This window comes from Heterodontus francisci, chromosome 3, assembly GCF_036365525.1.
Source record: "Heterodontus francisci isolate sHetFra1 chromosome 3, sHetFra1.hap1, whole genome shotgun sequence".
Taxonomy (NCBI): domain Eukaryota; kingdom Metazoa; phylum Chordata; class Chondrichthyes; order Heterodontiformes; family Heterodontidae; genus Heterodontus; species Heterodontus francisci.
The window spans coordinates 29,624,561-29,652,522 of NC_090373.1; the positions used below are offsets into that span (position 1 = coordinate 29,624,561).

Consider the following 27,962-nt stretch of genomic DNA (forward strand, 5'->3'; position numbering starts at 1 on the left):
ATCAGGTTTAGAATAGTTTTGGAAAAGAACAAGGAAAAATCAAGTGTAAAAATACAACTGAAGAAGGGCTTCAATGAACATGCCCACGAAGAGGAAAGGAAGGGCATCCAAAGCTAGAGCTCCCTGGATGACTAAGAGGTTAAAATGAGAAGCTAATGACAATTGTAAGGTCCATAAAACAAGAACAAACCAAGTTGAATACAGCAAGTATACAGATTATCTAAAAAAAAAAGATTAAGAGGGGCAAAGAGACGGTATGAGACTAGATCCTCAAATACTGAAGCAGTCCATGTCCAGAATCATCAAGACCTGGACAACATATAGGCTTGGGCTAATAAGTGGCAAGTAACATTCATGCCACACAAGTGTCAGGCAATGGCCATCTCCAACAAAAGAGAATCTGACTATCTTCCTTTTTTTTCCCGCTGACTTCCTCCACTATCAACATCCTGGGAAATACCATTGACCAGAAACTGCACTGGACTAACCACATAAATACTGTGGCTACAAGATCAGGTCAGAGGCTGCTGAGGGAATTCTGCGGTCTGTAAATCACTTCCTGTCTCCCCAATGCCTGTCCAGGATCTACAAGGCACAAGTCAGGAGTGTGATGGAATACTCTCCACTTGTCTGGATGGGTGCAGCTCCAACAACACTCAAGAAGCTCGACACCATCCAAGACAAAGCAGCCCACTTGATTGGCACCTCATCCACCACCTTCAACATTCATTCCCTTCACCACCGATGCACAGTGGCAGCAGTGTGTACCATCTACAAGATGCACTGCAGCAACTCACCAAGGCTGCTTCAACAGCACCTTCCAAACCCTCTACCACCAAGAAGGACAAGGGCAGCAGATGCATGGGAACACCACCACCCACAAGTTATCCTGCAAGCCACACACCATCCTGACTTGGAATTATATTGCAGTTCTTTCACTGTTGCTGGGTCAAAATCCTGGAACTCCCTTCTTAACAACACTGTTAGTGTACCTACACCCCAAGGATTGCAGCGGTTCACCACCACCTTCTCGAGGGCAATTAGGATGGGCAATAAATGCTATCCTAGCCAGCAATGTCCACATCACATGAACGAATAAAAAAAATTAGCAGCTAGCATAGAAGAGAGTTGAGAAGTCTTTTATAAATAGATAAATAGTAAAAGAGTAGTCAAAGAAAAGTGGGGTCAATTAGGACCCCTTAAGGATGACATCTTGTTGAGTCAAAGAGCATGGCTGAGGTACTAAATTAGTACTTTCCATCTGTCTTCACAGAAGAAGAGGATGCTGCCAATGTCACAAGCAAGAAGTAGTAGAGTTGAATAAAAATAGAAAGATACTTAAAAGGTTAGCAGTACACAAAGTAGAAAAATCACCCGGGCTGGATCGATCACGGAGGGAAGTAACAGTGGAAATTGCAAGGCTGTGGCCACAATCTTACAATCCTTCTTAGAGATGGGAGTGGTGCCAGAGGATTGGAGGACTGCAAATTCTGCACCCCTGTCCAAAAGGAGGGCAGGGATAAACCCAGCTAGACTACCATCAGTGCTGGGAAACTTTTACATACGATAATCTGGGACAAAATTGATTGACACTTGGAAAAATATAGGTTAATAAATGAAAGCTGTCATGGATTTGTTAAAGGAAAATTGTGTTTGATGAATTTATATAGAATTACATAGAATGTATAGCACAGAAACAAGCCAGTGTTTATGCTCCACATTACAGGAAGGACATAATTGCTCTGGAGAGAGTACAGAGAAGGTTTACAAGAATGTTGCCAGGGCTTGAAAGTTGCAGCTGTGAACAAAGACAAGGATCGGCAAGGATTGTTTTCCTTATAACAGGGGAGACTGGGGGGTGACTTAATTGAGGTGTACAAAATTATGAGGGGCCGAGATAGAGTAGACAGGAAGGACCTGTTTCCCCTCGCAGAGAGGTCAATTACCAGGGGGCACAGATTTAAGGTGATTGGTAGAAGGACACGAGGAAAAACCTTTACACCCAGAGGGTGGTGGGTGTCTGGAATTCACTGCCCGGATCGGTGGTGGAGGCAGAAGCCCTCAACTCATTTAAAAGGTACCTGAAGTGCTGTAACCTGCGAGGCTACGGACCAGGTGCTGGAAGGTGGGATTAGATTGGGCGGCTAGTTTTTTTTTAGCAGGCGCACTCATGATGGGCTGAATGGCCTCCTTCTGTGCCTTAACTTTTCTATGGTTCACACAAAGCAGATTTCTCCCGAATTCCCTATTGGATTTATTAGTAATTATTTTATATGTATCCCAAGGTATTACTTTTCCTATGCACCTCCTGCCGTTACCACATCTATCTTCTTCACACAGAGTGACCAACATGCGGACCAGACTCCACGATGGAAGAGTGCAAACAAAAATCCTGGAACTGTTTACAAAACAATTGAATGGTACAATGAGATGATGTTAGGATCTCACTGGATGGATTAATCAAGCTGAGCCGTAATTATCCTGCAATCTTATAAAAACCTTGTATTCTGAAATTACTTCAACATTTAAGATTTAAATTGCAACAATTTTAATATCAGTTAATAAAATATTGCATTGTTCTTGCAACCTGGCCCGATAACAGTTCAATGTTACCCTAGCACCCAAACTGTATCAGCTCAACATTTTCCGGTTTTCCTCTTGTTGAAAGCCCTATGAATGCTAGGAATTGTACTGCAATCACTGGCTTCAGGTTCAAGTCTAATTAAACAAAATAGGAGAAATTACTACAGCAATTATATGTTTGAACTATAGATGAGTTATATTCATTTCATGTCTACAGTTCTTCACTTAACCCTGAGTGACTAAGGACACGTGTTTGATGTGTAGTTTTTTAAGAATGTAAATGCACTATTCTGGGAGCTGATTATTGTCACGGCTACAGAAAGTGAGAAGGCAGTCTGAACTGAGTTGCAATTTCTGCTATGCTGAGCCAATTTCACAACAGCAAAAAGACAGGTGACCAATGGATTGAGTTCAATTTGTTTAATGTGAAAAAAGAGTCATGGCAAACTTTATCAATGGGGGGAATTTTAATATTGAGGAGCACAAGGCTTTAGGTAGGGAGTTAAAGTTGTAGGAAATGTCATGCCTCTAGAAGCCAGCCTCAACATGCAGATATTCGGGTTTAACTTGGGTACATGCAGCTGTGTGTAGAGTGGGTTAGGAATTTGAATATTTAGATCAGTGAATTGCAACTTGATTGAGTTCTTTTATGAAGTAACAGAGTGTTGTGTGGTTAACGTGTATTTGGACTTTCAAAAGGCGTTTGAAAAGTACCAAACAGACTCAATAGCAAAATTGAAACCCATGGGATTAAAGGGGCAGTGGCTAAATGGATACGTAATTGGCTAAGGCAAGGGTTGTCAACCAGGAGTCCACGAGAAAGTGTCAAAGGGTCTTCCAAAAATAAAATCCAAATTGACAGTGCACTTGGCACCATCTCATGCCCTTTGCCATCAATGCCCTTTGTGCCCTTATTTACAGCAGGACAGCGGAGCTGTGAGTAAAGAGCTCAGTGCAAATAATAAGAACTGAGGGCCAGGAATGGACAACCTATCAGAAGTCAGGAGTATCTCAACCTGCTAAAGTGTAGATCACGTGTCAACCTACGCAGCTTGAACTTGGGTTGCCCTCAGCGCAACCGCAACATGTCTGTAGACATGCACAAGTGGTTGGGATCTCTCACCCTGACCGAAGTGGACAAGAAGCCAGTGCAGCTCTTCTGCGTTAAATATGACAACATGGTCATAGATGTGCTGGATAAATTGCTGAGCCAGGTATTCACTGCAGCTAAGAGTCAAACACACAGGAACTGTTACAGAGCCTGAAGCGTGCAACAAAAGGCAAAAAAAGGTCTTAATTTGTGTTTAAAGTGCCTAATGGCACATGTGGAAATCAATCCAGCTGCTGGAACTTAATAATACTGATAAAGGGGGAGGCACCACTATCAGGCTGACCTTAACATCAGGCTACATGTAGTGTGCTATTGTATCACTTTCAGCTTCTGTTATTATTGAAACTGGATTTGAATTTAGTAACTATTGGAAAGCAAAATGAATAAAGCTGAAATATTTCTTTAAAAGTGGCTGCAGTAGAAGCTGCGTTCATTTTGCTGCTGCAAAACTGGCTGCCATCTTCTTTTACCATGTCTAGGCCTCCTGCATAATCCTGTTCAACTATTGATTGCAAACGTCCCAGCAGTTAAAAATTAACAAACCCCTTTGGGAATTTTGATACTTTTTCCTAACTTTTAAAAAGTGTTGAGTATTTATTAATATTTTATTAACACCCCCACTTACGTGGAGTTCTGAGCAGTTTTAGAAATACACAGCTCTTTGTGGGATCCATTATTTATAACTTCATGATAAAAGCCAGGGCAAGTTCCTCAGGACATTTTCCAGCCCCACCACAAGCTCAGAAATTTCCAGGTTGCTGCATGCCAGAAATGTTCAGCAGCCCATCCAATGAATACCACAGGAACACTTATAAGTCTGAATAAACTGATTTAGTGCTAACAACATGTGGGCCTAGGGCCTTTCCACAAGATGATAATTACAGATTTCTAAAATGCTCCATTCTTTTTGGGCCTCCTTATCTCGAGAGACAATGGATACGCGCCTGGAGGTGGTCAGTGGTTTGTGAAGCAGCGCCTGGAGTGGCTATAAAGGCCAATTCTGGAGTGACAGGCTCTTCCACAGGTGCTGCAGAGAAATTTGTTTGTTGGGGCTGTTGCACAGTTGGCTCTCCCCTTGCGCCTCTGTCTTTTTTCCTGCCAACTACTAAGTCTCTTCGACTCCCCACAATTTAGCCCTGTCGTTATGGCTGCCCGCCAGCTCTGGCGAATGCTGGCAACTGACTCCCACGACCCGTGATCAATGCCACACGATTTCATGTCACGTTTGCAGACGTCTTTATAACGGAGACATGGACGGCCGGTGGGCCTGATACCAGTGGCGAGCTCGCTGTACAATGTGTCTCTGGGGATCCTGCCATCTTCCATGCGGCTCACATGGCCAAGCCATCTCAAGCGCCGCTGACTCAGTAGTGTGTATAAGCTGGGGGTGTTGGCCGCTTCAAGGACTTCTGTGTTGGAGATATAGTCCTGCCACCTGATGCCAAGTATCTTCCGTGTTGTTTTAGTCGCTGTGAGGCAACTATGGAGTGACCTCTCCATGGCGCATGCCTGGGCAAATTTATGGAGGTTGAGAGTTGCCCAGTCGTCAAAACCCCCCTCTCGGCCTTTCTGGTGGGGTCCAAAGGAGTGCAGGACACGACGTTTGGCACCAGTATGGCTGCAGGAACTGCCGGAAACATGCCAAAGGTGACACATGACCGCCTACGGGGTTCCGCTCCGGATTTTCTGTTAGGGTTTACTCCCTTAGCCTTGGTCTCTCCCGAGACGCCCACAAGGCAGTGGGGTTGTTGGGGCCCCTACACAGGTGTAGGATGGTGCCGGTGGGAGGAGGGGATGCAAGGGGGAGGGGTAGAGGGAGGGGGTGGGGGGGGTGCAGGGGAAGGGGGTGCGGGGTGAAGATGGTGCGAGGGGGGGGCGGGCTGGGACGGGGTTGTGAGGGGGTGAGCTGAGAGGGTGGAGCAGGGAAGGGGACGGGGGTGGGGGGGGGGGGGGGGTGGAAGGGGGGTAAAGGGGGGGGAGGGGGGGTGGAATCTGGTGCAGGTAATAAGCCATTTCCTCAGTGCCCACCATCGACGTCCGGAAAGCTCATCCATGTCCTTCGGGAGGTGAAGCATCATTTGGCAGACTTAGAGGTGATTACATTACTCATCCACATTCAGTACATGTGGAATAAGGAAATAACAGAATTGTTCATCGGCACCAGTGACGGGTTTTACATAGAGTAAAACAAAAATCAATGTTTCATTGTATAACTAATATTAAACAGAAAAATACTTGTATTACGGGGGACCGTGGAATTTTTATAATACAGGAGGGGGGCCTCAGAAGCAAAAAGGTTGAGAACTCCTAGACTAAGGGACAGAAAGCAGAGAGTAATAGTGAATGATTGTTTTTCAGACAAGAAAAACTATACAGTGGTGTTCCCCATATTAGCACCACTGCTCATTTTTGCCCTGGACTTGGGTATACAGGGCATAACGTCAAAGTTTGCAGATGACACGAAACTCATAAATGTCATAAACAATGAGGGGGATAACAACAAACTTTGGGAGGACATAGACAAACTGGTGAAATGGGCAGACATATGGCAGATTAAACTTAATGCAGAGAAGTGTAAAGTAATTCATTTTGGTAGGAAGAATGAAGCAAGGCAAAATAAGCTAAATGGAACAATTTTAAAGGGGTGCATGAAAAGAGACACCTGGGGGTACATGTACACAAAACTTTGAAGGTAAGAGGACAAGCTGAGAAAACTGTTAAAAGAGCATTTGGGATCCTTGGCTTTATAAATAAAGGCATAAGAGTACAAAAGCAATGAAGTTATGCCAAGCCTTTATAAAACAGTGGTTAGGCCCCAGCTGGAGTATGTGTCCAATTCTGGGCACCACACTTTATGAAGGATGCCCAGGCGTTAGAGAGAGTGCAGACAAGATTTATTAGAATGGTACCAGGGTGAGGGACTTCAGTTATGTGGAGAGACGGGAAAAACTGGGGTTGTTCTCTTTAGAGCAGAGAGGATTAAATGAAGGTATACAAATAAAGGGTTTTGATAGAGTACTAAGGAGATGCTATTTCCAGTGGAAGAAGGTTCGGTAACCAGCGGTCACAGACTTAAGGTGATTGGCAAAAGAACCAGAGGTGACACGAGGAAAAACAAATTACGCACTGAGTTATGATGATCTGGAATGCACTGCCTGAAAGGGTGGTGAAGCAGATTCAGTAGCAACCTTTAAAAGAAAATTGGATAAATAGTTGAAGGGGAAACATTTTCAGGGCTATGTGGGAAAGAGCAGTGGAGTGGGACTATTGGATAGCTCTTTTAAAAAGAGTACAGGCACAATGCACCGAATGCTTTCCTTCTGTGATTCGATAACTATTTTCAAGAGGAGCAGGGGATTCTGCTAATGTCCTGGGCAATAGAATTCCCTGAACCAACACAATTAAAAGATTACATGGTCATTATCTCATCGCTGTATTCGGGAGCTGTGCACAAATTGGGTGCTGCGTTTCCTGCAGTACAACTTTGACTAAACTTCAGAAGTATTTCATTGACTGCAAAGCACTTTGGGATGTTCCGAGCTCATAAAAGCATTATATAAACACAAGTTTGTTTTTTTCTTTTAGTCTAATTCTAATTTCTTTGACATTTAGTGCAACACTATTATTATTGCCCAACTGTCTCTCTTGCTAGATTCACTGACTCTTGCTGAGGCAAATTCCACAGTCACTTGAGCGAGGTGTTGAAGGGCAGTGTCAGTGCAATTGACAGTGAGTGTCGGCAGGACTCCTAGTTGCTTTCCAGCAGGAGTTGATAGTTGGCTGTTCAGGTACAGGAGCCTCGCCTGCTTCTTACCCACCCGAGCCCCGGGGAATTACAGGACAATTATAGCACTTGGTTGAAATCAGTGCAGACTGGAAGTTCAAAGCGCAACCTTCATTTTTGAACCGTGCGATATTTGGCTGCTGTTTTCACCACCTGGGCCATTGGAGAAAACTCAAATTGATCATTTACAACCATTAGACAACAGAAACATTCAAGTCTTTTTCATGCTGCTATTTAATGGATCCATCATTCTGTTATTATGCACCGTATCTACTGTTAGTTGGTGATTTTCATGCTGACAGGTGGAAAAAGTGCTCTCAAAATGCCATGTGACATTTTCCTATATGGGTTTAACTCAGTAGGAAATGCTTATTGTTGGTTGTCTAAAAACACTGATTTAAGTCTATAACATTAAGAGATGGATCCAATCTAGTTTAGTATGTCATTTCCCACATTTAGAAAGGCTTACACCCCTTATATTTTAAGCCTCAAAAGAAATCTAGGTTTCAGGTGGCTGCCAAGCTAAACTGTGACTTTTTGAAAGTCAAAATATGGATGGACATACTGGCAGCAGTGTTTCTCATTGTCACTTTTAGATGAGGATCAGGAAAAAAAACACTTCCTCCATAACATGGAAACACAACTGGTGACATGGTAAAGCTTTTATTCCCAAGGTTTTCTCAAGGCACTGAGGGCTTTCTCCCAGCTCCTATTTTGTGTTTACAGTGAACTGCAGTTCCTTAAGTGCACCTGCATGTCCAATGATCTTAAACATACAATATTAGGCATGTTGTCAATGGAAGGAACATGTCTTAGAAATAACCAGGATATTTCACATAAGTTGAAGGGTTTCCCACCAAATACTCCTTGCCCCTCCAATTGGTGAAATACCATTGTACTGACATTTCTAACCAGAAATTCTTTTAATTGCATTTCCAGGGCTTACCTATCATGTGTTAGCTGTTGAACAAGTTCTTGCCAGTGCCTGCTAGCACTTAAATCTACCTTGTACATTCCCCTGATGTGCTGAATCACTTTCTTCCTCTCCATGCCCTGATGCAGTGAGATATTCTGAGTGATTTCAGCAGCTATTTTGGAAATATCTTTTGACTTCAAATCCAGTCGTTGAAGGAGACTAAAAAAACAGGAAAAAATCCTTACAAGCCGAAGGAAAATGATTTTATCATACAATAATTTTTTTTTAAAATGACATGTCTCCCTCCTTCGCATGAAGGCTTTGGCTCATGTTGAATGCAGCTTTCAAAATTGCATTCAACATGACTAACTATAATTTTTGATCTTAGATAAACAACAGGCTATTTGACCATGGAGTGCATCCCTGCTGAGACTGATCCTGCTTTCACCTAGCTCCATATATTTACACTTTTCAGCAGGTATCAGTCAACAGTGATAATTCGCCACCCACCCTAAATCCATTTCCCTGCTTTTTTCTTGGACCACTTAAGTTTTCTTCAAGTGCAATTCCCTCTTAAACAACTACTTGTGAATGTCTCTGTTCTACTAACCTTCCCCTTTTCGCTTTTAGTACTAATCCTAAATTTTACATCCTTTTGTTACTGATGCATTTACCACTAATTAGCCTATAAAAACCCTGTCAAAATGGTATTAAATGTTTTTAAACTTTCATTAAATTTCCCCTTCTCCTCTCAGTTCCAGTGGATACAGCCATAGTTTCTAGTATCCCATCAGAACAATATGCACTGAACCCTGACATCATCTGAATTAATCAATTTTCTATCTTTTCCATTGCACCTAATATCCCTTCTATAATGGGGTGCCCAAAAGTGCACAATACTCCAGCTGTGGCCTAACTAAAGTCATCAATAGAATCACCCCCAGCCCTTGCTTTTCCACCCAGCTCCTCCAGAAATAGAAATCAAAATCCATTAACCATTCCATGTCTTGTCTATGTGGGATTCTGATTGTAAAGATCAATGCACCCACTCCACTGGCAATTTTACTCTTCAGGAAATATTTCCAGTTCCTTTTTTTCCCCCCCACAAAATGTATTGCTCCTCATATATTTACATTTAACTGCATTTCCCACATATCTGCCCCCTTCTCCAATCTGTCCATGTCCTGTTATTTACATTTTCCCTCACAGTTTGCCATGCTAATTTGCTATCATTCCCTCTATTCCCACCTCCGATGTGCTGGCAATGCCTGTGATATACTGCAAGAATTTCCAAAATCCTTTCCTCTCCTCAGTAAGCAAGTTAATTTTATGAGATCTTTGTTACAGTGACCTCTGGCTACATTTTCTGGCTGTATCACCAAATACTGAAGCCAGTTATGCAAACCAAATGCTCTGTGACAAACTGCAAGAAGTCTGAATGAATAAGGTGTCAAGTCAGTCTGTGACCACACAGCCATTTTCAAAAATACAGAACTAGCAAAACCTAAAAACAGTAGCACCTCAGCCAAAAACGGTAAGACTTGTGAATTTGCATAAGACTCTGAAAAAAATTACTGTAATACCAAAACAGACACAGTAACAATGCATTGCTGTACCAATTCTAGGCTACTAGTGTGCATGGATACACCTCACAATTCCCAGTTGGGCTACTGAGTCACTGGCCTTGCAAGAGAGAAACACTGGAGGACAAGTCAAGCTAAGATTCCCCCATCCCTGGTCCTCTCCTGTTTACCTTCCAGATATTACACCTTGGCAACAATTGCAAGCACTGTCTAAGCTTTGACATGCATGCTAATAATATTCTATTTCTCTGGCACTACCACTGGCTCAAGATAGTTCACATACTTCACTATTTCCCGGCCCCCAGCTCATTAACTTAAAGCTAATCTTTAAATCCTTCCAAAATCTAATCTCAACTTGAATTGAGTAATTTTCTCTAGTTGCAAGTCTCAGCCTGCCCTTACAGTCCTTGAGTTTTGATTTACTGCTCATCTCCACACTCTCCACTCCACCCTCAGACACTATTCACTCAAACACCAAGCCCAGCTACTTAAAGCTCTCTCCCTCAGTCTCATTGTTGAATAGCATTCCTTTGAGGACCTTCCTATTTATTTTTGCTCTCCCCCACTGGTGACCCTTAGATCAGCACCTGAGTAGAATTGTACCCTCCTGCTCCATGACACTGTGGGTTGGTGCTCCTATATGCATCCCAGCTGTGGCTACTTTACCTCTGCTGAGAAGTCGCCATTTTCTTCTCCCAGGCAGTTTTATTTGCATTATCCTCATTCGCATATTTAGTTTGCTCCTAAAGGACACAAGTACATATTATTCACATTCAAAGCTGGTTTGAATTTTTTCAATTCATTCAATTAAAAAACACTGACTTTGAAATTATGATATTCCTAGGCCTACGTGTGCAGATCCAAGACTTTCCTATCTGTGTCACTTACCACTTTCAGTAACATAACGCTATCTTTAAAATAAAACATTCTTCCAAATGCAGGTTCACATTGAACAACATTGATGGTTCTTTGGAACCAGTTACTTTAAATGTGGAAGATGAAATAAAATTTAACTTCAGAATAGAAGGTCTGATTTTGTGGAAAGCTTTGTTCAAAACATTTATTTTTTTGCCAATTTTCTCTCCTCCTCTTTGCTGGAGTAAGGTTCTTCTCTGGTACCTCATCCAGGTGGCCATTATTTCCATGGAAGGCGAGCGCTAGCTGGTCACAACTAAGACGGATCAGATCTTCATCTGATGTCCACACATGCACACTTTGTAACAGGCATCATTAGATACCTCCATTCCCATTTTCTCAAGGACAGCAGGTGCTGGTAATGGAGGATGGCTGCACCAGAGCCACTGGGAGTGGAGGAGATGTAGGCCAGTGCTTGGGGTGAGGATTTCCCCATTGATAAGCAGTCGGTGGAGAGCTGCATCCCTCTAGAGTCGTAAATAACCTTGCTCCGCCACATTCCTAGACCATGGCAATCCTCCTACTTTGTCAGATTTTCATGCTTCCCTCCCCGTCTGCTATTATGCTGTACCATTTAAACTTCCTCTGGGCCCATCATCTTTTGTTACTTGTCCCATTATTACCCACTTTTGTCTTGTACCATCATCCCTTTTGTTATTGAATCACTCTGGCCCTCCACCCTAACACAGACCTTTGCCTCTTGTTCTTTTCTGGCACTTTCCCTAGCTCTGCACTTGCATAAAAGCTGTTCATCTCTTACATCTTCCAGTTCTGATGAAAGGTCATTGACCTGAAATATTAATTCTGTTTCTCTCTCTGCAGATGCTGCCTGATATGCTAAGTGTTTCCAGCACCTTTACCATTGTCCCAGCAGACCAGTAAGTAAACTTGGGACTTTTCAGAGCTGAGTTGCTCAGCTAAAAAATTTACTGAGCGCTGGGTGAACGCTAAAATATGATTGTAAAGAAAATACCATCTGACAAAAAGTCACGAATTTCAAAGAATTTGTAAGATTAAATTTGATTTTCCTTAAACCTCCTTATTGTTTTCATTACTGCAGTGAGAATTTGACAACTGCAAGGAATCTAATCCTGGATCCAGGTGCTCAAGGCAAGATTTGACGAGAACATGTAACAGGAGAGGTACTCCCCCTGATAACTTGCTGAAAGTTAGGATATCCTTATAATCTGCAACTTCTCTCAACAATTTTGTCTAAATGTTTTACACCATCAGTATCAAGCATTTATTTCAACACTGTGTCTTCCATGTGATTGTTCGTTACAAATACCTACACACAGGTTATTTCATCAATGGACTATTATTCCCCTTATAAAATCAATCCTCTACTGTCTGTATTATAAAGGATTGATTTTATAAGGGGAAAAACCCTTTGCTTTGTAGCTAGAAATAACTGAGTCTGCATTATGACTGTACATATACTTTTTTAAGACTATTGTCTTCTTATTCAAAGTTGGTTATATAACATAAATAAAAGTTCACTTGGCTTCACATCTGTCTGACTAGTGACACCCTACCTCTTTGATGGCTTTCATGAGATCTGGTTTGGGGGGAGCACTTGGAGGAATACATTTATACCCACAAAGCTTTAAAGAGTTGAAGAAGCTCCCTGCTGCAGATTGCTGTTCCTTGGATAAGGCTTCCATGTGGTCATGCATCAATTCATACAGATACAATGCCAGCTTGGGTCCATGCTGTGGGTAAACAGAACCAGGAGAGGCTGATCATTAAAAGCTGCTTCAAATAAACTACTTCACCTGATCACAACAGAGATTCTTTAAAGTTTTCTTTTGGTGTGTAATATATTTAAACAATTTTCAGATATCAATGTAAAGTAGAAGAGTTGTGTTAAAAAATATGAATATGGAAAAAATCTTCCAAAAACCGACTGAAAGCAGAGTTACAAAAATAATTCATTTTTCTTCAAATTATATAAAATAATTAATACATTAGAATACATTTACTTGACATGCTTCAGAACAAATTTCTGCATATATCTGGAAGGTTTTCATGGTAGCTGCCTTACCTCCAGAGGTTGACCGAGACATTCTCGCAGAATCTCCTGATGGCTTGGCTCATAAACTATTTCTAAAGCCATTTTCCTCTCTTCTAGTGGCCGGGCAGGGCACAGAACGTGAACAAGCAATCGACCCAACTGGGACCGGAATGTCTCTTTGCAGGACCAAAGCATGCGCTTCCACTGCTGCCGCGGGGGACTATTTCTACCTGCTCCCTAAACCAAATACACATACATCAGTTAATCAAGACAAGGACGAACTTCCAAGGAGCCTGAATCAGGCTGAAGAACAAGTCTTAAAATGTTATGAACTTTGTCTACAAGCAGATTTGCTACCAAATCCCTCTAACCCAGGCTCAAAAAATAATGGCTAACTCTTGGTTTAAACTTCTATGTACAAGACACAGAGTTCCATGTGACACCACAGGGATTATTACCCCCAGGCTATCTCATCAACTGTGTTATTGAAGAAGACAAGAAATAGAATTGGATCAAACAAGCTTTCCCTTAGGATTCCTGATAGGTTTAATTCATCAAGAGCTTATGTTTGAATCCTTTGGCAACATCCTATACAGTGCACCAAATCACCAGACACACAATGGGTCAGTTTGTCAATTAGGTGGGGATACGATACTCTCAGTACTGCGAGTAATAGTGAGAATCACTCCTCTAACTTCATGTTTGGGCATTAAGAGAATTCCTGCACATCTGACGTTTGACTAAAACAATTTTATTTTCCAAAATAACTATTAGCTAGAAAATTTGGTTCACCATAGAGTCATAACGGCACAGAAGACGGCCATTCAGCCCATCGGGTTCATGCTGGCTCTCTGTAGAGCAATCCAAATCAGTCCTATTCCCCCGCTCTATCCCCATAGCCCTACAAGTTTATTTGCCTCAAGTGCCCATCCAATTTCCTTTTGAAATCATTAATCGTCTCTGTTTCTACCACACACATAGGCAGCGAGTTCCAGGTCATTACCACTTGCTGTGTAAAAAAAAGTTCTTCCTCACATCACCCCCACATCTCTTGCCCGAAACCTTAAATCTGTGCTCCCTAGTCCCCGCAGCATAAGCTAATGGGAACAACTTTTCTTTGTCTACATTCTCCAAGCCTGTCATAATCTTGTAGCCTCTATCAAATCTCCCCTTAACCTCCTTTGCTCCAAGGAGAACAGCCCCAGCTTCTCCAACCCAACTTTGCAGCTAAAATCCCCCAACCTGGAACCATTCTGGTAAATCTCCTCTGCATCCTCTCAAGGACCCTCACATCCTTCCTAACACGTGGTGACTAGAACTGAACGCAATTGAACAGTTGTGGCTTTACCAGAGCTTCTAAAGGTTCAGCTCGACTTCTGTGCTTTTTCATTTGGGGGATGTGGGCATCACTGGCTAGGCCAGCATTTATTGCCTGTCCCTAACTGCCCTTGAGAAGGTAGTGGTGAGACACCTTCTTGAACCACTGCAGTCCTCAGGGTGTAGGTACACCCACAGTGCTGTTAGGAAGGGAGTTCCAGGATTTTGACCCAGCGACAGTGAAGGAACGGTGGTAATAGTTCCAAATCAGGATGGTGTGAGACTTGGAGGGGAACTTGCAGATGGTGCTGTTCCCATGCATCTGCTGCCCTTGACCTTCTAGGTGGTCAAGGTTTGGAAGGTGGTGTCAAAGGAGCCTTGGTGCGTTGCTGCAGTGCATCTTATAGATGGTACACACTGCTACCAATCTGCGTCAGTGGTGGAAGGAGTGAACGTTGAAGGTGTTGGATGGGGTGCCAATCAAGCAGACTGCTTTGTCCTGGATGGCCCCAAGCTTCGAGTGTTGTTGGAGCTGCACCCATCCAGGCAAGTGGAGAGTAGTCCATCACACTTCTGACTGCCTTGTAGATGGTGGACAGGCATTGGAGAGACAGGAGGAGAGTTACTCGCCGCAGAATTCCCAGCCTCTGACCTTAATACCTCTATTTATGAAGCACAAGATCCCATATCCTTTGCTATCTATTCTCTCAGTATGTCCTGCCACATTCAAAGACCTATGCACATGAACCCCCAGGTCCCTCTGTCCTTGTACACTCTTCAGAACTGTGCCATTTAGTCAGAGTAACATTTTTTCCTAACCAACAGTTAAGTTTCACCAGTGCCTGAATATACTTACACAGGGTACTATTTCAGATGAAAGGACTAGAGAGCAAAATGAGAGTTTTGATCACATATTGGGAAAGCCAACACAGAACACTCCATGCACTAGCATGCAACCTATTCTATTATGAATTCCAAGGACTTCTTATAATAAGTGATTATTGACACTGAAAGCTTAAACTGACTTCCGGTTTGTTAACAAGATTTCAGAAGCACTCTCCTTTTCTATGAATCCTTCCATGGCCTTGCCTCACCCTTTTTCTGCACCTTCTCAAGCCCTTGATCCTCTCCACAACCATGTGTTCCTCCAATTCTGGCCTTCTATACTCCCACTCTCCCCGCAACCCCCTTTCCTTTACCAAACCATTGGTGAGAGACCCTTCAGTTGTCTCAGTTCTGCTTTCTGGAACTCTCGATCCCTATGTGCCTCTCTCCGTTTGGATAAATAGTTATGTATACTTTGGATTTTTAAAAATTCATTCACAGGATGTGGGCATTGCTTGCTAGGCCAGCAGTTTTTCCCATCCTTAATTGCCCTCGAGAAGGTGGTGGTGAGCTGCCTTCTTGAACCACTGCAGTCCATGTGGGGTAGGCTGTTAGGAAGGGAGTTCCAGGATTTTGACCCAGCGACAGCGAAGAAATGGCAATATAGTTCTAAGTCAGGATGGCGTGAGACTTGGAGGGGAACTTGCAGGTGGTGGTGTTCCCATGCATTTGCTGCCCTTGTCCTTCTAGTTGGTAGAAGTCGTGGGTTTGGAAGGTGCTATCTAAGGAGCCTTGGTGCATTGCTGCAGTGCATCTTGTAGATGGTACACACTGCTGCCACTGTGCGTCGGTGGTGGAGGAGGTGAATGTTTGTGGATGGGGTGCCAATCAAGTGGGCTGCTTTGTCCTGGATGGTGTCGAGCTTCTTGAGTGTTGTTGGAGCTGCACCCATCCAGGCAAGTGCAGAGTATTCCATCATACTCCTGACTTGTGCCTTGCACATCCTGGACAGGCTTTGGGGAGTCAGGAGATGAGTTACTCGCTGCAGGATTCCTAGCCTCTGACCTGCCCTTGTAGCCACGGTATTTATATGGCTATTCCAGTTCACTTTCTGGTCACTGGTAGCCCCTAGAATGTTGATAGTGGGGGATTCAGCAACAGTAATGCCATGGAATGTCAAGGGGAGATGGGTAGATTCTCTCTTGATTGAGATGGTCATTGCTTGGCACTTGTGTGGCATGAATGTTACTTGCCACTTATCAGCCCAAGCCTGGATATTGTACAGATCTTGCTGCATTTCTACATGGACTGCTTCAGTATCTGAGGGGTCGTGAATGGTGCTGAACATTGTGCAATCATCAGCGAACATCTCCACTTTTGACCTTATGATTGAAGGAAGTGCATTGATGAAGCAGCTGAAGATGGTTGGGCCGAGGATACTACCCTGGGGAACTCTTGCAGTGATGTCCTGGAGCTGAGATGATTGACCTCCAACAACCACAACCATCTTCCTTTGCGCTAGGTATGACTCCAACCAGCGGAGAGCCTTCCCCGTGATTCCCATTGACTTGAGTTTTGCTAGGTCTCCTTGGTGCTACCCTCAGTCAAATGCTGCCTTGATGTCAAGGGCAGTCACTCTCACCTCACCTCTCGAGTTCAGCCTTTTTGTCCATGTTTGAATCAAGGCTGTGAGGTGGTCAGGAGCTAAGTGGTCCTGGCGGAACCCAAACTGAGCATCACCGAGCAGGTTATTGCTAAGCAAGTGCTGCTTGATGGCACTGTTGATGTCACCTTCCATCACTTTGCTGATGATTGAGAGTAGACTTTCCTATCCTGAGTGGCGTGAAACAGGGCTGTGTTCTCGCACTCACACTGTTTGGGATTTTCTTCTCCCTGCTGCTCTCACACGCGTTCAAGTCTTCAGAAGAAGGAATTTTCCTCCACACAAGATCAGGTGGCAGGTTGTTCAACCTTGCCCGTCTAAGAGCGAAGACCAAAGTACGGAAAGTCCTCATCAGGGAACTCCTCTTTGCTGACGATGCTGCATTAACATCTCACACTCAAGAGTGTCTGCAGAGTCTCATCGACAGGTTTGCAGCTGCCTGCAACGAATTTGGCCTAACCATCAGCCTCAAGAAAACGAACATCACGGGACAGGACGTCACAAATGCTCCATCCATCAATATCGGCGACCACGCTCTGGAAGTGGTTCAAGAGTTCACCTACCTAGGCTCAACTATCACCAGTAACCTGTCTCTCGATATAGAAATCAACAAGCGCATGGGAAAGGCTTCCACTGCTATGTCCAGACTGGCCAAGAGAGTGTGGGGAAATGGCGTATTGACACGGAACACAAAAGTCTGAGTGTATCAAGCCTGTGTCCTCAGTACCTTGCTCTATGGCAGCGAGGCCTGGACAACGTATGTCAGCCAAGAGCGATGTCTCAATTCATTCCATCTTCGCTGCCTCCGGTGAATCCTTGGCATCAGGTGGCAGGACCGCATCTCCAACACAGTAGTTCTCGAGGCAGCCAACATCCCCAGCTTATACACATTACTGAGTCAGCGGCGCTTGAGAAGGCTTGGCCATGTGAGCAGCATGGAAGATGGCAGGATCCCCAAGGACACATTGTACAGCGAGCTCGCCACTGGTATCAGACCCACCGGCCGTCCATGTCTCCGCTTTAAAGACGTCTGCAAACGCGACATGAAGTCCTGTAACATTGATCACAAGTCGTGGGAGTCAGTTGCCAGCGATCGCCAGAGCTGGCGGGCAGCCATAAAGGTGGGGCTAAAGTGTGGCGAGTCGAAGAGACTTAGCAGTTGGCAGGAAAAAAAGACAGAAGCGCAAGGGGAGAGCCAACTGTGTAACAGCCCCGACAACCAATTTGTTCTGCAGCACCTGTGGAACAGTCTGTCACTCTGGTATTAGCCTTTATAGCCACACCAGGTGCTGCTCGACAAACCACTGACCACCTCCAGGCGCTTACCCATTGTCTCCCGAGACAAGGAGGCCAAAGAAGAAGAGAGTAGACTGATGGGGCGGTAATTGGCCGGGTTGGACTTGTCTTGCTTTTTGTGTACAGGACATACCTGGGCAATTTTCCACATTGCCGGGTAGATGCTAGTGTTGTAGCTGTACTGGAACAGCTTGGCTAGGGGAGCAGCATGTTCTGGAGCACAGGTCTTCAGTACTATTGCCGGAATATTCTCAGGGCCCATAGCAGTATCCAGCGCCTTCAGTCGTTTCTTGATATCACACGGAGTAAATCGAATTGGCTGAAGTCTGGCATCTGTGATGCTGGGGAGGATGCAGAGATGGATCATCCATTTGGCACCTCTGGCTGAAGATTTCTGCAAATGCTTCAGCCTTATCTTTCACACTGATGTGCTGGGCTGCCCCATCATTGAGGATGGGGATATTTGTGGAGCCTCCTCCTCGAGTTAGTTGTTTATTTGTCCACCACCATTCATGACTGGATGCGGCAGGACTGCAGAGCTTAGATCTGATCTGTTGGTTATGGCCTCGCTTAGCTCTATCACATGCTGCTTACGCAGTTTGGCACGCAAGTAGTCCTCTGTTGTAGCTTCATCAGGTTCACACCTCATTTTAGGTATGCCTGGTGCTGCTCCTGGCATGCCCCCCTGCACTCTTCATTGAACCAGGGTTGGTCTCCTGGTTTGATGGTACTGGTTGAGTGGGGGATATGGCAGGCCATGGGGTTATAGATTATGGTTGAGCGCAATTCTGCTGCTGCTGATGGCCCACAGCGCCTCATGGATGCCCAGTTTTGCATTGCTAGGTCTGTTTGAAATCTATCCCATTTAGCAGGTGATCGTGCCATACAACACAATGGAGGGTGTCTTCAGTGTGAAGGTGGGACTTCATCTCCACAAAGACTGTGCGGTGGTCACTCCTACCAATATTGTCATTGACAGATGCATCTGTGGCAGGCAGATTGCTGAGGATGAGGTCAAGTATGTTTTTTCCTGTTGTTGGTTCCCTCACCACCTGCCGCAGACCCAGTCTAGCAGCTATGTCCTTTAGGACTCGGCCAGCTCAGTCAGTAGTGGTGCTACCGAGCCACTCTTGGTGATGGACATTGAAGTCTCCCACCCAGAGTACATTTTGCACCCTTGCCACCCTCAGTGCTTCCTCCAAGTGGTGTTCAACATGGAGGAGTACAGATTCATCAGCTGAGTGAGGGCGGTAGGTGGTAATCAGTAGGAGGTTTCCTTGCCCATGTTTGACCTGATACCATGAGACTTCATGGGGTCTGGAGTCGATGTTGAGGCCTCCCAGGGCAACTCCCTCCTGACTGTGCCGCCACCTCTGCTGGGCCTGTCCTGCCGGTGGGACAGGACGTACCTGGGGATGGTGATGGTGGTGTCTGGGACATTGTCTGTAAGGTATGATTCCGTGAGTATGACTATGTCAGGCTGTTGCTTGATTAGTCTGTGGGACAGCTCGCCCAACTTTGGCACAAGCCCCCAGTAAGGAGGACTTTGCAGGGTCGACAGGGATGGGTTTGCCATTGTCGTTTCTGGTGCCTAGGTTGAGGCTGGGTGGTCCGTCCAGTTTAATTCCTTTTTATTGACTTCGTGGCGGTTAGATACAACTTGCTAGGCCTTTTCAGAGGGCATGTAAGAGTCAACCACACTGCTGTGGGTCTGGAGTCACATGTCGGCCAGAGCAGGCAAGGATGGCAGATGTCCTTCCCTAAAGGACATTAGTGAGCCAGAAGGGTTTTTATGACAATTGCCAATGGTTTCATGGCCATCATTGGACTAGCTTTTAATTCAAGATTTATTAATTGAATTCAAATTCCACCTTCTGCTGTGGTGGGCTTCGAACCCATGTCCCCAGAGCAATACCCTGGGTCTCTGGGTTTCTAGTACAGTGACAATACCACTACACCACCACCTCCCCGTATACATGACGTTTAATGTCATAATAAGCAAATAAAGGCTTTTGGCAGTAGCCATTTTCTATTCCACATGGAACATTCTCTTCCTCCTTTAAAAATCTCCTGAAAACCCACCCTTTTGACAAGGTTTCAGTCATCCCTCTTAATTTCTCCCTTCCTGGCTTAGCATCCATTTTCCTTACCCTGCGAGTTTTTCCTTTTTTATTTTGCAAGTTTGATAGGCTTAATTGCTATCTGGTATTAATTCATATTACCTTCAACATTGCTAATGTTTAAAAACAATCCTACCAGAAATAATTATTAAATACCTTACAAGAATTAAGGATTTCTTCATGAGATTGGAATATGAAGTCAATAGGATCTTAAACCTCAGAGCTCCACTGAATGCCAAACACTACAAACGCCCAGTCCACAGATGTAATATTTTGATTACATGCAGCTATACTCACCAAGGATATTTTAATCCCTTCAACCATCAGTTTTAGCATTTCCCTTTGAAACGTTTTCATATTGTTGCTGGGTAGCACTGATGCACTGTCCTCGGAGCTTTCACCTGGAGGGGCTGGTATTCTGCTATCATGTGGATATTCCAATGTGTTCAATAAATCCAGAAAGCCAAGGTCCGGATCTAAGTAAGCACATGAATGGCATAATATTACACAAATGTTTAAAAATAAAAATCACAGCTGAAAAAGTAAAAAAAGAATGGGGCAAAATATCAATTAGTACATGGAATTGAAGTTTTTTCATTGCCTTAGGACTTTAAGCAGAATAAAGAGCTGTCTAGTTAATGCATTGCATATTTCCCAATTAATTTTTTCAACAGAAAAGTAAGCCATGTTGGCTAAATTAATCTGTTGGGACAAAAACACATTTAAGACATTAAGCACACAACCGAAGTCTGGGCTCAGAGAAGTTCATTTAGCCTATCACAGCTCCTATTTTAGTACCTTAACTCCCTCTTCATAGCAATTAATTTATTTGGAGTAAACTCAACAGTTTGAGTCAGAGTCATAGAGATATACAGCATTCGGCCCACCGAATCTGTGCCGACCATCAACCACCCATTTATACTAATCCTACATTAATTCCATATTCCCTACCACATCCCCATCATTCCCCTACCACCTACCTACCTACCTACACTAGTGGCAATTTATAATGGCCAATTTACCTATCAATCTGCAAGTCTTTGGCTGTGGGAGGAAACTGGAGCACCCGGCGGAAACCCACACAGTCACAGGGAGAACTTGCAAACTCTGCACAGGCAGCACCCAGAACTGAACCCGGGTCGCTGGAGCTGTGAGGCAACAGTGCTAACCACTGCGCCGCCCCTTTATTTACTTTATTATCTTGCTTGACAGATTATTCCGAAGATTTATACCTCTGACAGAAGATGCTTTCTTGATATTTGTTCTAAACTGACTTTTCACTAATCTTTAATTTACATCCTTTTGTTCTTCCCTTGGTGGACTTTGATAGAACAATCTGGTTTTACCTTCCCTCTACATCACCAATGCTAGTTTCAGTTTGGCTAGATTTCTTTATCTTTACATTTTTTACCTGAATTAAATGGGATATTTGGTTCCAAGGTTTGCACAGGTGCAAACTGAGAATATAAAGCAATCTAGTTGGCTGGATTACCTGTTGCCAGGTTAAGGGGTCTACTGCATTTAGTAAAATGATTAAAACCTATAGAGGTGCACCAAGTACCGTATATTAGCAATTGGAGTAACTGTCCATTGAATGACACAGATAGAGCAGGGTAGGGTGCCAGTCCATAAACTAGCAATAAAGACTGACTCCTAGCAGCCCTTCTGGGGAGGGTGGTTATATGCTTTTTCAAAAATCGATGTGTTCACAGCAGAAGGAAAAGAAGTAGTAATATTCCAGAAAATAGCTGACTGATTTGGGGCCTGCTGAAAGATGTTTAATTGCATTTGAAGGGGTTCACAGAAGGATATTTGATAAAGGATACCAGAATCAGATAGTCTTGTTGCTTTTTATGCCTCTACTCAGTTCAACAAAAACTGAGCAAGCCCTTTATGGACCCAATGGCCTTTTCTCATCCTAGATTCCTAACACTGAGCAATAACAATTCCAATGAACAAAATGGATCTAAGCAGTAAATTAAATTTTTTAGTTTAAATATAACAAGTAATAGGAGTGAAATTAAAACACAAGGTTACCTGCTTTTAAAAAATATTTCAGTGAAATACTGATTAAAAAGTGAAGAACTATAACACAGAAACTTTGCTATAACAACGAAGATACTTTAATCCCATTGTGAGTACCAGAGAATGAGTGTCTTGGCTGTGAAGCATCATCAGAAAAACACTTCAGTTTCCATAGGCACACTGACAACATCCAGCTCCAACTCACCACCGCCTGTCAACCCCTCCACTGTCTTGTCAAACTGCTTGTCTGACATCCTTAGAAACATAGCAAAAAAACAAGATTGATTTACGGCACAGAAGGAGGCCATTCGGCTCACTGTGTCCATGCCAGCCGAAGGGCTATGCACAACAACACAAAACACAATAAATAGGAGAAGGCCATTCGGCCCCTCGAGCCTGCTCCACCACTCGATAAGATCATGGTTGATCTGATTGTAGCCTCAAGTCCACTTTCCTGTCTTCCCCCATAACCCTGGAATCCGTTGCCAATCAAAAATCTATCTAACTCAGCCTTAAATATAGTCAATGACTCAACCTCCACTGCTCTCTGGGGAAGGGAATTCCACAGACTAACAACCCTCAGAGAAAAAATTTCTCCTCATCTTAGTCTTAAATGGTAAACCCCTAAGTTTTAAACTGTGTCCCCTAGTTCTAGACTCCCCAAGGGGAAACAACCTCTCAACATCCACTCTGTCAAGTCCCCTCAGGATCTTATATGTTTCAATTAGATTACCTCTCATTCTCCTAAACTCCAATGGGTATAGGCCCAATCTGTTCAATCTTTCCTCAAAAGCTAACCTCTTAATCCCAGGAATCAGTTGAGTGAACGTTCTCTGAACTGCTTCTATTGCAGTTATATCCTTTAAATATGAACATGCATAAGACGACCAAAACTATACACGTACTCCAGATGCGGTCTAACTAAGGCCCTGTATAGCTGTAGCAACACTTCTCTACTTTTATACTCTATTCCCCTTGCAATAAACACCAACATTCCATTTGCTTTCTTAATCACTTGCTGTACCTGCATAATAAATTTTTGACATCCATGTACCAGGACACCCAGATCCCTCTGTACTGTAGAGTTCTGCAATCTCTCTCCATTCAAATGATATATACTGCTATCTATTCTTCCTGCCAAAGTAGACAAGTTCACATTTTCCCACATTATACTCCACCTGCCAAATTTTTGCCCACTCACATAACCTATCTGAAAACCCTCTGTAGACTCTTTACGTCCTCTTGACAGTTTACTTTATTCTTATCTTTGTGTCATAAGCAAATTTAGCTACCATACATTCGGTCCCTTCATCCAAGTCATTGATATAGATTGTAAATAGTTGAGGCCCTAGCACTGATCCCTATGGCACTCCACTAGTAATGGCGTTTCAACTGAAAAGTAACCCATTTATCCATACTCTCTGTTTCCTGGTAGCTAACCAATCCTCTATCCATGCTAATATGTTACCCCAGACCATGACCTCTTATTTTGTGTAGTAACCTTTGATGTGGTATCTTACCGAATGTCTTTTGGAAATCCAAGTACACCATATCTACAGGTTCTCCTTTACCCACCTTGCTTGTTACTTCCTCAAAGAACTCTAATAAATTAGTTAAACACAATTTCCCTTTCACAAAACCATGTTGGCTCTGCTTGATTGCATTATGATTTTCTAAATGTCCTGCTATTACCTTCTTAATAATGAATTCTAGCATTTTCCCTATGACAGACGTTAGGCTACCTGGCCTGTAGTTTCCTGCTTTCTGTCTCCCTCCTTTCCTGAGTAGAGGGGTTATATTTGCAATTTTCCAATCGGCTGGGACCTTTCCAGAATCTCGGAAATTTTGGAAGATCACAAACAATGCATCTACTATCTCCGCAGCCACTTCTTTTAAGACCCGAGGATGCAAACCTTCAGGTTCAGGGGACTATCCAGCCCAATCTTCCCTTCCAGCTCTTGGTCCGTAACCCTGTAGGTTATGGCACTTCAAGTACCACCCTTTCAAGCAGTGAGTTCCAGACCCCTTCTATCCTCTGGGTGAAAAAAATTACTCAACTCCAACTTAATCCTTCTACTTACTGACCACTCTAATGGAAATAGGTGCTTCTTTTCCACTCTATTTAGGCCCCTCATAATTTTATACACCTCAATTAAATATCGCCTCAGCTTCCTCTGCTCCAAAGAAAACAAACCCAGCCTGTACAATCTTTCCTCATGGCTAAGATTCCCCATTCCTTGCCACATCCTTGTAAATCACCTTGAAACCTTCTCTAGTGTGATCACATCTTTCCTGTAATGCGGTGAACAACAGTACACATCCAGTACCAGTTGAGCAGAAATTTCCTCCAGTTAAATATTGGGAAGACAGAAGCGACTGACGTAGGCCCCTGCCACAAACACCGCTCCCTATCCAGACTCCATCCCTCGTCCCTCTCCCTGGCAACTGTCCAAGGCTGAAAAAGACTGTTAGCAACCCTGGTGCCATAAATGGCCACGAGATGAGCTTTCAACAACATGTCCAAGGCTGTCACTAAGATCATCTATTTCCATCTCCATATCATCCAACTCTGCTCCTGCCTCAGTTTATCTGCTGTTGAAACCATCATCCATGCCTCTGTTACCTCTAGACTTGATTATTCTAAAGCACCTGTGGCCGGCCTCCCACGTACTACCTTCCATAAAGTTGAGGTTATCCAAAACTCTGCTGCCAGTGTCCAAACGCACACCAAATTTTGCTCATCTATCACCCCTGTACTCGCTGACCAACACTGGCTCCTGGTTAAACAACATTTTGTTTTTAAAATTCTCATCCTAGTTTTCAAATCCCTCCATGGCCTCATCCCTCCCTACCTCTGTAGCCCCACAATCCTTAGAGGTACCTGCACTCCTCTAATTCTGGCCTTTTGAGCATCCCCGATTTTAACTGCTCCACCATCGGTAGCATTGCCTTCACCTGCCTCGGCCCTAAGTTCTGGAATTCCCTCCTTAAATCTCTCTGCCTCTTTATCTCATTTTCCTCCTTTTAGACACTCTTTAAAACCTATCCCTCTGACCAAGCTTTTGATCATCTGCCCTAATGTGGCTCAGTGTCATATTTTGTTTTATAATGCCCCCGTGAAACACCTTAGGACATTTTATTTTGCTAAAGTTGCTACATAGTTGCCAAGTTGCTGTTTCTTGAAAAGTCAATCCTGTTCTTATAAAATTTGATTAAGGTCTCAATGCACTTCACAAACACAGAAATTAGGAATAGAGTTAGGGAAATGTGTGACCAATTTAATGCTCAGAAGGAACTGTGATGGAATTAACAATGAACTGGAAGAATTATGAAATAAAAGTCAACTGTTGAAATGAACCACAAGAAAATGGGCACATTTGTACCACAGACAAAATGGAGTAGAGGTCAGGTGACCCCTCCTGTACTGTCTACAAACACATCAGTCTGTTGAGAACGAAACTCATCAGCCTTGTCTGAATTAGCTCTAGGAAGAACCCATTAAAATTGAAAGCAGCCCATTACATATTGATGACCTACCTATGGGAATGAAGTAACAAAGGTCCTGTGAGACAGACTGATACCACAGCCCAAACCAAGATGAATAAGTGTGAAGTAGCACCATTGTAACTGAATGGTCCTCATCCAGATGCTAACAGATAACAATGGTTTCCATATCGTGGACCATTGTGTGGTCATACCAGGGGAGAGGGCTCTTTGTCATCTGACAGAGTCTCAAATGTGACGGATTTTTACCTTAAAAGGCAGCCCTCTGGAGAGAGAGGGGAGATCCAACAAAAGACCACAGAAAGCCAGTTCCAGCCAGAGGTAGTGAGATACGGTCCAGATAAGCAGAAGAACCCTGCTGAATAACAACCACTGCAGCACAGAAAATGGGGAGGCAGTGGCGTAGTGCTAATATCACTGGACTAGCAATCCAGAGGCCCAGGCTATTGCTCTGGGGACACTGATTCAAATCCCACCACAGCAGCTGGTGGAATTTAAATTCAATTAATAAATGTGGAATTAAAAAAAGTTAGTCTCAGTAATGTTGACCATAAAACCACTGTTGATTGTCATAAAAATTCATCTGGTTCACTACTGCCCTTTAGGGAAGGAAATCTGCCGTCCCTACCTGGTCTGACCTACATGTGACTCCAGACCCATAGCAATATGGTTGATTCTTAACTGCCCTCTGAAATAGCCTAGCAAGCCACTCAGTTGTATCAAACCGCTAAACAAAAGTCTGAAAGGAATGAAACCAGACAACCGACACTGGCCCAGAAACCGAAAACGACAATGGCACACCCAGCCCTGTCGACCCTGCAAAGTCCTCCTTACGAACACGTGGGGACTTATGCCAAAATTGGGAGAGCTGTCCCACAGACTAGTCAAGCAACTCATGGAATCATACCTTACAGACAATACCCCCCAGACACCAGCACTACCATCCCTGGGTATGTCCTGTCCCACTGGCAGGACAGACTCACCAGAGGTGGAGGCACAGTGGTGTGCAGTCGGGAGGGGGCTGCCCTGGGAATCCTCAACATTGACTCAGAATCCCATGAAGTCTCATGGCATCAGGTCAAACATGGGCACAGAAACCTCCTGCTGATTACCACCTATCGCACCCCCCCACCCCTTGGCTGATGAATCAGTACCCCTCCATGTTGAACACCACCTGGAAAAAGCACTGAGAGTGGCGAGGGCACAAAATGTACTCTGGATGGGGGACTTCAATGTCCATCAACAAGAGTGGCTCGGTAGCACCACTACTGGGTTGGTTGAGTCCTAAAGTACACAGCTGCTGGACTGGGTTTGTGGCAGATGGTGAGGGAACCAAGAGGGAAAAACCTACTTGACCTCGGTCTCACCAATCGACCTGTCACAGATGAATCTGCCCATGATGGTATTGGTAAAAGTGACCAGTGCACAGACCTTGTGGAGACGAAGTTCCGCCTTCACATTGAGGATATCCTCCATCATGTTGTGTGGCACTATCACCGTGCTAAATGGGATAGATATCAAACAAGATCTAGCAACACAAAAGTGGGTATTCATGAGGCGCTGTGGGCCATCAGTAGCAGCAGAACTATATTCAACCACAATCTGTAATCTCATGGCCTGGCATGTCCCCCATGCTTCCATTACCATCAAGTCAGGAGATCAACCTGGTTCAATGAAGAGTGCAGGAGGGCATGCCAGGAACAGCACCAGGCATACCTAAAGATGAGGTGTCAACCTGGTGAAGCTATAACACAGGACGACAGGCATGCCAAACAGCGGAAGCAGCATGCAATAGACAGTGCTAAGTGACCTCACAACCAACGGATTAGATCAAAGCTCTGCAGTCCTGCCATATCTAGTCGTGGTGGTGAACAATTAAAAAACTAACTGGAGGAGAAGACTTCACAAATATTAACATCTAACCATCTCCCATTGATATTCAATGGCGTTACCATCGCTGAATCCTCCATTATCAACATCCTGGGGGTTACCATTAAGCAGAAATTGAACTGGACCAGCCACATAAGTACTGTGGCTACAAGAGCAGGTCAGAGACTGGGAATTCTGCGGCAAGTAACCTACCTCCTGACTCCCCAATTCATGTCCACCACCACAAGTCAAAAGAGTGATGGAATTTTCGCCACTTGTTTGGATGAGTGCAGCTCCAATAACACTCAAGTATGTCGACACCATTCAGGACACCAAAGCAGCCCGCTTGATTAGGATCCCATCCACCACCTTCAACTTTCACCCCCTCCACCACCGACAGACAGTGTACCATCTACAAGCTGCACTGCAGCAACTCA

At 44.0% G+C, this 27,962-nt stretch overlaps 1 protein-coding gene across 1 annotated transcript in view; it reads right to left on the reverse strand.

Moving 5' to 3' along the window:
• The window catches only part of lyst (lysosomal trafficking regulator), a 419,684-nt gene that overhangs the window by 50,579 nt on the left and 341,143 nt on the right, over positions 1-27,962 (reverse strand). Inside the window, 5 exon segments of the mRNA XM_068020720.1 lie at positions 8,425-8,613; positions 10,644-10,720; positions 12,428-12,604; positions 12,937-13,143; positions 20,425-20,603. Of these exon segments, the coding sequence (XP_067876821.1) occupies positions 8,425-8,613; positions 10,644-10,720; positions 12,428-12,604; positions 12,937-13,143; positions 20,425-20,603 (829 nt within the window).